The 12,429-nt window shown below is 41.8% G+C and overlaps 1 protein-coding gene across 1 annotated transcript in view; it reads right to left on the minus strand.

Moving 5' to 3' along the window:
• PIKFYVE (phosphoinositide kinase, FYVE-type zinc finger containing) overlaps positions 1–11,223 on the minus strand; it is a 112,303-nt gene extending 101,080 nt beyond the window's left edge. The window contains exons 1-2 of the mRNA XM_087706636.1: positions 11,050–11,223; positions 1,706–1,887 (exon numbers count right to left, since the gene is read on the minus strand). Coding sequence (XP_087562762.1) covers positions 1,706–1,877 — 172 coding nt within the window. The 5' untranslated portion in view covers positions 1,878–1,887; positions 11,050–11,223. The remainder of the gene's footprint in view (positions 1–1,705; positions 1,888–11,049) is intronic.
• Between the last annotated feature and the right edge of the window lie 1,206 nt (positions 11,224–12,429).

The following is a 12,429-nucleotide window of genomic DNA, read 5'->3' on the forward strand; positions in this document are numbered from 1 at the left end:
CTACATTTGATGGACAGGCATTGACTTCAAGGACTGATTTGATACATGTGGAAAGAAGAGATTCTTCATATTTATGAACCATGAAGGAATTCAAAATCATTACTTTCAATAAAACCTGAATCTGGAAATTAGGAAACATGGGCACAAATTGTTTGTATCACACAGTACTTGATCTATGCATGTATTAATTTAGTGAACAAAAACATAAAAAAGGGCAAACAGAAGGAGGGTGTCAATATTATATGAGAGATACTATAAACAAGGAGTTGCTAAGAGGAGTCCATACAGATTTGTTTAAGAAGATGTTTGGAGGAATGGATCCACAAATGGCAGAAGACATAGGATTGTTTTGCTATTGGAGAGATACAGGTTGATAGATGGAAGATTATAATTTAAAACCAGCTAAACTTAGTTAAATTCAGTGATAATAGTGACAATTTTAAATAAAAATTGATAATGATAGTAATGTATACAATAGCAATAGCAGTTAGACTTATATACCGCTTCATAGGGCTTTCAGCCCTCTCTAAGCGGTTTATAGAGTCAGCATATCGCCCCCACAGTCTGGGTCCTCATTTCACCCACCTCGGAAGGATGGAAGGCTGAGTCAACCTTGAGCCGGTGAGATTAGAACCGCTGAACTGCAGATAACAGTCAGCTGAAGTGGCCTGCAGTACTGCACCCTAACCACTGCGCCACCTCGGCTCTTGGCAATGTTGAGCTGTTATGATAAGTAATAATTGGATATGAATATTGAATGCTACCCATGAAGGGAAGGTTAGAAATATTTTTGGACTATATATAAAGGTTATTAATAACAGTAACAATAAAAAAGAACAAAATTAGACACAGCTAAGTTTTAACTAATAGGGGGGAAATGTTATGATATAGGATATAGTCAAATAAAGAAAGGATAATGATAATAAATTATATACATGGAGGATTAGAAAAATTTGGTACTAAATATTATGGATGTTTAGCTAAAACAGGATATGAGGATTTAATGTTAAGGGAGGATTTTATAAATAAGCAAATGAAATGCCAGCATGTGGTTATGTATTAAATCTTGGTATATTTTATCATGAAGGACGTTTAAATAATTATAGCCAAATAGAAGTGGAGATATGATGATGGTAATATATAATAAATATCTGAGTTGAGATATTAGACTTGATATGAATTATGTTTGATGACGGTGGAAGAGAGGCACAAAAGCCTTTTGTAACCAGCTGATACACTTTTTACAGTATGTAAAAGAGGAGGATCTGTATGTTTGTTTTGAAAAATAAATAAAAAATTATTTTAAAAAAGGGGGAGGAAGAACAAAAAGATCAGGATTGGGCTGCTACAGTATCTACACTGTCAAACACCACATGTTAGGCTTAGCATCACGCACTCAATCAAAGTCATCAGTCTGATGTTGGTTTCAACATAATTACAGTTAATGTGATGTTGACCTCCTTCTGCATACTTTCAGGCTTTGGAAGAAGCCACGTGAATTGAAAATGGGGCAAAAGTTTCCACCTTTTCTTCCAGAGAAGAGAAAGGAAAGAGGAACCCAGAAGTCTTGGCCTTAGGCACTGGTAGTATTTCAACATTTCTGGAAGTCACCAAATAAAGGGGAGGCTGTTTTAAAATCGCAAGTGACCGTAAGCCCTCTTTCAGAACGAAGAAATGAAACCATGAAAACATAATTTCCACGTACCCTTTGTGAAACGAAAAAGGTTTACGAAAGAACTGTAGGCAGATTTAAACGGAGGCTCATCCTGGTCAGGAGTCAAAGGTTTGAAGTGCGTGAGGTGAGATGGGCTTCCGGGGGAGTAAGGCAAATCATTCACAGATTCCAGGGTGGGAAACGTTTTGTCATCTGCAGCCATTTCATGAATCCTGAGAAAAACGAAAACGCATTTTACTATTTCACTCATTGACTTCAATAAAAGTCAGACCACCGTTTAGATTTTAGAAACCCCTTGAAGTCCCAGCTATGAAAATCCAGGGACGTTTGGCTTTTATGAATCGGCAATATTGTAAGAATGAATTCAAGCCATCTTTTCCATCTTCCTATCAAAAGAGAAAAACCAAGCCAAGCACAGCATTACGTGCTTCCTCTTGTGTACTTTGAAAACCTATGTGGAAGGTTAATGATACATACGTGGTATAAAAAGGAGTGAGCAACCTTTGATGAGACTTGAAGAGAGAGGATGATAAAAACTAGATTGTTAGCTTTTGCCTGTGAAAGGAGTTAGTATACAGGCACAATAAAAAAAAATTATACTTGTAAGCATCAATAGGGAGGAAGGTACAGAGTCCCAGTAATAAAATCGAATTTAGAAGTACTTGGCAATCCCTAGAAAGTCCCCCCTCCCCCAGTATTATCAGATGCTACATCCTGGTGTACTTTCAAATGTTTTATTTGTACCGTGCTGATTATAATAATACTAAAAAGCCACATTGAAATAAGAGTATTAAATGGCACAGAATAAATTCCCAAATAAAGTACGGTTGAACTTTTTAAAGTTGTATTAAAGGAGCACATCTTACCAGTAGAGATATTGCATAGAAAGCAAGGAAATAATGTACCAATCGTAAGCAAACTGAATAGCAGTTAGACTTATATACCACTTCATAGGGCTTTCAGCCCTCTCTAAGCAGTTTACAGAGTCAGCATATTTGCCCCCAACAACAATCCGGGTCCTCATTTCACCCACCTCGGAAGGATGGAAGGCTGAGTCAACCTTGAGCCGGTGAGATTAGAACCGCCGAACTGCAGATAACAGTCAGCTGAAGTGGCCTGCAGTACTGCACCCTAACCACTGCGCCACCTCAGCACAGAATAAATTCCCAAATAAAGTACGGTTCAACTTTTTAAAGTTGTATTACAGGTGGACATCTTACCAGTAGAGATATTGCATAGAAAGCAAGGAAATAATATACCAATCATAAGCAAACTGAATAAAATGAATAGATGGAACAACAGCCTACGTAATGATTTACTCTGAAGCAAAGTATGAAACCCACATCATCTAGACCAGCAATTTGTAAATAGATATTGTCAGTTTTAAAGAAAAGTTCTAAAAATCCACTTGGTAATAATCTAAATCAGTGGTAGTCAACCTGATCCCTACCACCCACTAGTGGGCGTTCCAGCTTTCATGGTGGGCGGTGGGCGGTTTGCTGTAACTCTGCTTTATAAATTTTATAAAGTAAAGTTACTTCCCCACTTTATAAATCACCATTACTGTGGAACCGTTGGGCGGTTAGAAAATTTTACTACTAACAGAGATACAGAAGTGGGCGGTAGGTATAAAAAGGTTGACTACCCCTGATCTAAATTAAATCTGTCCTCAGACACTTTTAAACAAAACAGGCAGCAAGTAAAATAAGTAAATAAATGATCAATCAATCAGATTAGGCAAGGCACATTAGACACAACCTGGATTTAAATCAGTCTGAATGCATATGAGTATATTTTTGGGATTATATAGAAGTTTGGAAGTTTATTAACATTTGTATGCCGCCCACTCCCTAAGGACTCTGGGCGGCTTACAGACAAACAAGGGAATATAAAAATTAAAAATAGAAATACAATTGTTTAAAATTACACAACATACATACTGCTTATAGTGGGGCTGGATGCTAATCAACAGCCCCAGGCCTGCCGGAACAGCCAGGTCTTAGTAGCTTTACGGAAGGCCGGAAGAGTAGTGAGGGTCCGGATCTCTACGGGAAGATCGTTCCATAGGGCCGGGGCAGCAACAGAGAAGGCCCTCCCCCGGGGGGTCGCCAGCCGACATTGACCGGCCGATGGCACCCGGAGGAGGTCCAACCTGTGCGATCTTGTTGGTCGTTGGGAGATAACTGGCAGGAGGCGGTCTCTCAGGTACCCAGGTCCGATGCCATGTAGGGCTTTATAAGTAACAACTAGCACCTTGAAGCGAGTCCGGAGACCAATCAGTATAGTCTCCGTATACTGATTATTTTCCCTCCCCCAAAGCAAATGCTTCATGGTGTTTATTTTTTTTTCTTTTCCCTACGGTGCTGGCTGGATATTCAAAAATAATGTGATGTGTTAACAGTGAATTTCTTAGCACTTTGGCTGGCCAGAGTCCTCAGGCAATAAGAGGTGAGCTAAGGTTGCAGTGAGATTGCTACTGAATGGCCTTTTACTTGTTCCCTAATTCGTCAAGGAGTTCTAGGAAATGAAGCAGCAGAAATGATCACATGAGGGTTGGTTAAAAAAAGAAAGTCCAAAAGGGAACCTACTTTGAGAGACCGCCTCCTGCCAATTACCTCCCTTAGACCGATTAGATCTCACAGGCTTGGCCTTCTCCGGATCCCATCTACCAGCCAATGTCGGCTGGCGACTCCCCGGGGGAGAGCCTTCTCTGTTGCAGCTCCAGCCCTCTGGAACGATCTCCCCATGGAGATCCGGACCCTTACTACCCTCCCGGCCTTCCGCAAAGCCACCAAGTCCTGGCTGCTCCAGCAGGCCGGGGGGCTTGTGAAACATCCAGCCCCACGGAAACTGTGAATGTTGCGTTTTTTAAAGTGTTGTCTTTGTCTATTTATCCCCCTTCCCTTGTCTATTGTGAGCCGCCCGGAGTCCTTCGGGAGTGGGCGGCATACAAGACAAATAAACTAAACTAAACTAAACTATACTTGGACCTATATGCTACAGTGCTGATAATGGAGATGATACATCACTACATCTATCATAACACATTGGTATGCTATCAATAGCAGTTAGACTTATATACCGCTTCATAGGGCTTTCAGCCCTCACTAAGCGGTTTACGGAGTCCGCATATTGCCCCCAACAACAATCCGGGTCCTCATTTTACCCACCTCGGAAGGATGGAAGGCTGAGTCAACCTTGAGCCGGTGAGATTTGAACCGCCGAACTGCAGAACTGCAGTCAGCTGAAGTAGCCTGCAGTGCTGCACTCTAACCACTGTGCCACCTCGGCTCTTCTGTCAGATGAGGAATTCCTTCTCAAGGAGAGGCAGGGCAGTAGATCAACCTGGCAGCTGTGACCATTTTGGCAATTTTGCAATTTTGCCAATTCAATCATTCAAATTGTCAAACTCTGCAGAGGCTGGTACATCAAACTATATTATCTGGGATTCCTTAGGTCTGCAGATTCTGAGGAAGCGGACAAGAGTGAGTGCCTTCTGGCATGTTCACTGTCATTTGTGGACTTCATCCATATCTCTCTTGGCTCATCGGTGGGACAAGGGTGTGCGATTAACTGCATCCAGGGGATGGTCAATGCTTCTTTCTGGGACAGGTTGAGGCTGATAAGCTTGAATAAGATTATAATGCAGTGTTTCTCAACCTTGGCAACTTGAAGATGTCCGGACTTCAACTCCCAGAATTCCCCAGCCAGCATTCGCTGGCTGGGGAATTCTGGGAGTTGAAGTCCAGACATCTTCAAGTTGCCAAGGTTGAGAAACACTGTCATAATGTGTCCTCCCTAGACTCAACTGGTTTATATCCAGAGAGACTCCAATGTGCCAGACTACAGTCTTTGAAAAGCTATGAGTTATTGCTAAAAGCAGGTCAAGATAGTGAGGATTTCTTCATGCAGATACCAAGAGTCACCTGATGCCACCTGATTTTGGTGCCATCTGACTATCTAACCCCAACAGCGTTTTGAAAATAAGATGGTTTCCCAACATTTGCAAATGCCTCATTTCCTGGATCCAGACTTTACTCAATTATGGATGAATAGATGAGACATGTTTCATGTTCCCAAGTATGAATTAAGGAAGTAAAAAGTTACCATTTGACAATGTAAAAACAAAACTTCGGCTAGTTCAGAGAGTAGTAAGGGCAAAAGAATGTTACAAATTGGGTAAATTCTGTAAGAATGTTATGAATTTTCCAAAAGAATGTAAGCAGAAAGATGGGTTGTAAGCCAAAAAGTAAAAACAATTCAACTCAAAGATGATGTAATGGTATTGTCAAAGTCTAAAGTGTTTTCATGACTACTATCAACTTTAGAAGGGAGGAAATTCCATGCATACCTTCGGTCTCATGTTTCTACAATCTAGTTGGAGAATATGATTTATGACCAGGACAGAAGGGGGGAGTTAGGGCGGGTAAAGTTCAAACGCAATTAAGCGAAAGTCAGTTTAAGCTCCACAGAAGTAATACTAAGATGTTGGTCCTAATAAATGAAGTTCAAAGTTTGAACTTTGTCTCGAGGCTCGTAAATTAATTAGGTCATCTCTTGGGAACTTCACAGGGATGAGGGAATGACGGGAGTGGAATAGGGAGATGCTACATAGACAAGAGAGGGCATAGCCAGCAGCTGCATAACAGGCAGAGAAAGAAACTGGAAAGGAACCTCCCAAACTTCTCAGACTATAAAAGAGATGGTGGAGGATCTGTACTGCTGGATTTGCAAGATTCTGTTTCCTGTCTAGTCTACCTGGAAAGGCAACATTTCCAAAAAACCATCCAGACCCCTTTCTTTGCCAGAAAATATTCACTGTAGGATTTTCCATCACCACAGGAAATGTTTTTTGTTGTCAAGTACCGTACAATAAAAGAAATCTTGAAAGAAAGAAAGAATGACACTCTGTCCTATCCTATGTCAAACAAAATTAAAACAATTACACTTTTCTGTTTCTCAGAACTAAGTAATCCTTTCTGGAAGTCCCTCCTTGTTGGTTCACTCATTCCTTCTCTGTTCCCATGGTCAGGTCTACAGTCCCGCACACACGTGATCTTCAGCAAGTAGCAATAGCAATAGCAGTTAGACTTATATACCGCTTCATAGGGCTTTCAGCCCTCTCTAAGCGGTTTACAGAGTCAGCATATCGCCCCCACAGTCTGAGTCCTCATTTCACCCACCTCGGAAGGATGGAAGGCTGAGTCAACCTTGAGCCGGTGAGATTAGAACCGCTGAACTGCAGATAACAGTCAGCTGAAGTGGCCTGCAGTACTGCACCCTACCCACTGCGCCACCTCGGTACACAAAGGCTTGGCTTTTGAACCTGACAAAAACGGAGAGAGAAATAGTCCAAAACCAATTTTGAACACAGTAATTTTTCCAGTTCCTTGTCCATAACTAAGTAATTTGCCCAGATTTTTCCCAACAGCAAGCCAAAGCTATGCAACATTTATTAAATTCTAAAAAATGTACTTCAGAACATAAATGTATGGCCTATCCTGAAAGTACCAGCATCTTTTCCCAGGATTGTTCAGCTGCTCCTTAAAGTTGCCTGGGAAAAGATGAGAACTTGGGAAAAGATGCAGCTGCTTTAAAGAACTGAAGATACAGTAAGCATTACATTCATGCCCTGCCTACTGGCACTCTCAGTGTTTCTCAACCTTGGCAACTTGAAGATGTCCGGACTTCAACTCCCAGAATTCCCCAGCCAGCATTCGCTGGCTGGGGAATTCTGGGAGTTGAAGTCCGGACATCTTCAAGTTGCCAAGGTTGAGAAACACTGAGCACTCTGAAACATCTTTCTGGAATCAAATCCAAAACATTGTACATTCATAATCAGAGCCCATAAGTATAGCATAAAATACCACGTGTTAAAGTATGTTATATTCCAAACATGTAATGTTGCATACTGTATGTCAGTTAACCCAGGCAACATTAATTAAAAGCACTTGTTCCAAAGTTATGTATTTTAAGAGGTCAAAATAATTTAATTGAAGGGTCACAAATATTGATCCTCTGCACCTTTAACCCGAGGTTCCATCCAATTTACATCACAAACATCTAATAATAGAACTGTCTGTGTAGTTGTTCATTTGCATGTGCTCACTTCTCACAGCAAACAGATAATCCACATTTCCTCTTTCTTCATCTAACCCAACAAGGCCAGGATGAAAAAAAAAAGGTATTTCTGAGAACAATAATGCAGCTTGCATATTATTCATATTAATTCAAAATTATATCTTCCATAAATTTATTCCTTTTTTCTTTAAAAGTATAAAATGTACTTGTGAGATAGGCAACAAATGATCTTAATAACTGTAGCATCTACTATAATAGTTCCTGTTTTAATAAATTCCGATATTAAAATTGTTAAAACTGCTTATTACCTAGAGATAAAACAAAAAAGACTTTTAAGAAATAGAATGCTTTAAATGTAGATTTAGCATAAGTCCCAAACTTAAGAATCCATGTTGGATAAAATCCATTACACAAAAGTGAGTATTTCCACATATATAATAATGTTCTGCATTAATTCACCCACTTGAATAAATGGTGTTCAAAGGGGAAATGAAGATTACAGGACTAAAAGTTAACTATTCTAACCAATGCTATAAAAATTTAGTTTCCTTTTCTTAAAAACAATGCCCACAACAAGGATTTCGGGGAGTTTTATTTCTAGAAGGATTCCCATGCCATTTTTGTAAATCAGGGTAACAGGATTTAATGTATCCAGCTATCTATTCAAAAGGGAACATTCATTGCCTTACACCAGTGTCTCTCAACCTTGGCAACTTGAAGATGTCCGGACTTCAACTCCCAGAATTCCCCAGCCAGCGAATGCTGGCTGGGGAATTCTGGGAGTTGAAGTCCAGACATCTTCAAGTTGCCAAGGTTGAGAAACACTGCCTTACACATTTCATTTGAATGCGGGTGCTATCAATTATATGACCTGACATTTTCTCAGTATCTTTAACCTTATGCAATTGTAGTTTCCACCCTGTTTTAAATCAAAGTGTCCTGTACAAGCCTATCCCAACAGAAACCCAAAATTGGGAAATGCATTGGGGAATGGGTGCATCACACACTCTTTGTTCCAAAGGTGTGCAATTCAAAATAATAGGAGCAATTTATCTAGTTTAGGTTTAGGTTTATTAAATTTATATGCCGCCCTTCTCCCAAGGACTCAGGGAGAAGTTGCAGTTTTAATCAGTGACTGTAATAAAAAGCCTTCATTCATTTACCTAATTGGCCAAGATTCTTACACACCGAGAAGAAATGACAGTAAAAATATAAAGCACAATATAGGTAAATAATATTTGGTCATAAGTAGCTAAGTATAAATAAATAAAGAATTGTACATAAAAATGGATAAAGAATAAGAGCCGAGGTGGCGCAGCGGTTAGGGTGCAGTACTGTGGGCCACTTCAGCTGACTGTTATCTGCAGTTCAGCGGTTCAAATCTCACCGGCTCAAGGTCGACTCAGCCTTCCATCCTTTCGAGGTGGGTGAAATGAGGACCCGGACTGTGGGGGCAAGTTGCTGACTCAATTTGCTAAAAAAAAATTGTAAACCGCTTAGAGAGGGCTGAAAGCCCTATGAAGCGGTATATAAGTCTAATTAATAAATAAATAAATAAATAAATAAATAAATAAATAAATAAATAAATAAATAAATAAATAGATTATGAACGCAAGATAGAAATGTATAGGAGGGAAAACACCAACTGCAAAGAAACCGATTCGGAACTGCGGTATGATATACGATGGAACTTATTGTTCCTATGTTGTTTTTAAGTCATGTGTTTGTTTCTGTTGATGTGCTTATGTGTATAAAATAAAAATTTTATTTAAAAAAAAAAGAGTTCTTACACACCGTTCAAAACGATCTAATCGAAGTAGGTAAGAACCCGGATTGTTGTTGGGGCCAATATGCTGACTCTGTAAACCGCTTAGAGAGGGCTGGAAGCCCTATGAAGCGGTATATAAGTCTAACTGCGATTGCTGTTGCTATCATCTATCTATCTATATCTATATCTATATCTCTGTCTGTGTCTGTCTGTCTGTCTGTCTATCTATCTATCTATCGGATTGTTGGGGGCGATATGCTGACTCTGTAAACCGCTTAGAGAGGGCTGGAAGCCCTATGAAGCGGTATATAAGTCTAACTGCTATTGCTGTTGCTATCATCTATCTATCTATATCTATATATCTCTGTCTGTCTGTCTGTCTATCTATCTATCTATCTATCGGATTGTTGGAGGCGATATGCTGACTCTGTAAACCGCTTAGAGAGGGCTGGAAGCCCTATGAAGCGGTATATAAGTCTAACTGCTATTGCTGTTGCTATCATCTATCTATCTATATCTATATCTATATCTATATCTATATCTCTGTCTGTCTGTCTGTCTGTCTGTCTGTCTGTCTGTCTGTCTATCTATCTATCTATCTATCTATCGGATTGTTGGAGGCGATATGCTGACTCTGTAAACCGCTTAGAGAGGGCTGGAAGCCCTATGAAGCGGTATATAAGTCTAACTGCTATTGCTGTTGCTATCATCTATCTATATCTATATCTATATCTATATCTATATCTATATCTATATCTCTGTCTGTCTGTCTGTCTGTCTGTCTATCTATCTATCTATCTATCTATCTATCTATCTATCTATCTATCGGATTGTTGGAGGCGATATGCTGACTCTGTAAACCGCTTAGAGAGGCCTGGAAGCCCTATGAAGCGGTATATAAGTCTAACTGCTATTGCTGTTGCTATAAGCAATTTGCAAACTCAGCAATCAAGGGTAAAAAAAAAAAAAAAATCTCAAAGGGAGCAAAACGTTCTCCACTCCACAACTTCCAAAGTTGCAACAATCCTCTTATATTTTGCAATTGTTCCATCTCAGCAGAAGCTTTTATTTTCTTTTTCTTTTTGGACGCTTCCTTTCCTCGCAAACCACGAGACCAGACCCGGCGGCTGCTCCTTCGCGGGGGGGGGGGCAGCAAATACACCTCGGGCCGTCTTTCCCCCCATCCCAGAGTCTCGAGACCCCCCCAGCGGGACCCCAAATGCTAACTTTCCCACCCAATCACCCACCCACCCCAAAATCTGGGTTTACTGAAACGCTCCACGCCTGGCAGGAGAAAAGACGGGACGGAAATCGGAGGGGCGCAGAAACGAGGCAACTATAGCACGATTGGCACAATTTTGCACAAGCAAAGCAAGACGCTATTGTGGCTCCGGTGCAGCCCCCCTTGCATGGGATCCAAGGCAGGCGGAGACACCCCCCCCCATAAAGCTCTGCGAGGATGCATGCAAGCCCCCCCCCCCCCCAATGCCTCCCCAGCTTCCTTTGGGAAGGAATCGCCTCTCACCAGGCTCCCAGCAGGCTCTCCCTGCCTCCGGCCACGGGTCTCCTGCGCTCTGCTCCCCTGGGGGCAACACCATCCAAGGAGGGGCAGCTTCAGACGACCGGCGAAGGCAGCAGCTGACCCGGCTTGGCTCTCCCTCCTCCTCCTCCCCGTCCGCTTCCTGCTTCTTCCCCCGCGAAAGCCAAGCGGCGGAGGAGGAGCTGCGCCCGCGCCATCCGCTCCGGCCTCTCCCGCAGGCGAGCCAGTGGATGCCGGAGAGACGGAGGAAGCAAGAACCGCGCGCAGACGTTCACCGACGACGCTGCAGTCATCGACCGGGGGTTTCCTATGCCGTTCAGTTGGAGAGTGTCCCATATAGTGACCAGTGGTATCTCCAACCTTGGGAACTTTAAGACTTGTGGACTTCAACTCCCAGAGTTCCTCAGCCAGCAAAGCTGGCTGAGGAACTCTGGGAGTTGAAGTCCACAAGTCTTAAAGTTCCCAAGGTTGGACACCACTGACTAACGATGAGGAACTCTGGGAGTTGAAGTCCACAAGTCTTAAAGTTGCCAAGGTTGGAGACCACTGACTAACGATGAGGAACTCAGGGAGTTGAAGTCCACAAGTCTTAAAGTTCCCAAGGTTGGAGACTAACGATGAGGAATTCTGGGAGTTGAAGTCCACAAGTCTTAAAGTTCCCAAGGTTGGAGACCATTGATTAACGATGAGGAACTCTGGGAGTTGAAGTCCACAAGTCTTAAAGTTCCCAAGGTTGGAGACCATTGACTAACGATGAGGAACTCTGGGAGTTGAAGTCCACAAGTCTTAAAGTTGCCAAGGTTGGAGACCATTGACTAACAATGAGGAACTCTGGGAGTTGAAATCCACAAGTCTTAAAGTTCCCAAGGTTGGACACCACTGCCATTGACTAATGATGAGGAACTCTGGGAGTTGAAGTCCACAAGTCTTAAAGTTCACAAGGTTGGACACCACTGCCATTGACTAATGATGAGGAACTCTGGGAGTTGAAGTCCACAAGTCTTAAAGTTGCCAAGGTTGGACACCACTGCCATTGACTAACGATGAGGAACTCTGGGAGTTGAAGTCCACAAGTCTTATAGTGGTTGGAGACCACTATAGACTAATGATGAGGAACTCTGGGAGTTGAAGTCCACAAGTCTTAAAGTTCCCAAGGTTGGAGACCACTGCCATAGACTAACGATGAGGAACTCTGGGAGTTGAAGTCCACAAGTCTTAAAGTTCCCAAGGTTGGACACCACTGCCATAGACTAACAATGAGGAACTCTGGGAGTTGAAGTCCACAAGTCTTAAAGTTCCCAAGGTTGGAGACCATTGACTAACGATGAGGAACTCTGGGAGTTGAAGTCCCCAAGTCTTAAAGTT

This window comes from Thamnophis sirtalis, unplaced genomic scaffold (assembly GCF_051295495.1).
Source record: "Thamnophis sirtalis isolate CommonGarterSnake01/CBP01778 unplaced genomic scaffold, rThaSir2_p1.2 scaffold_1, whole genome shotgun sequence".
In the NCBI taxonomy this organism is placed as follows: domain Eukaryota; kingdom Metazoa; phylum Chordata; class Lepidosauria; order Squamata; family Natricidae; genus Thamnophis; species Thamnophis sirtalis.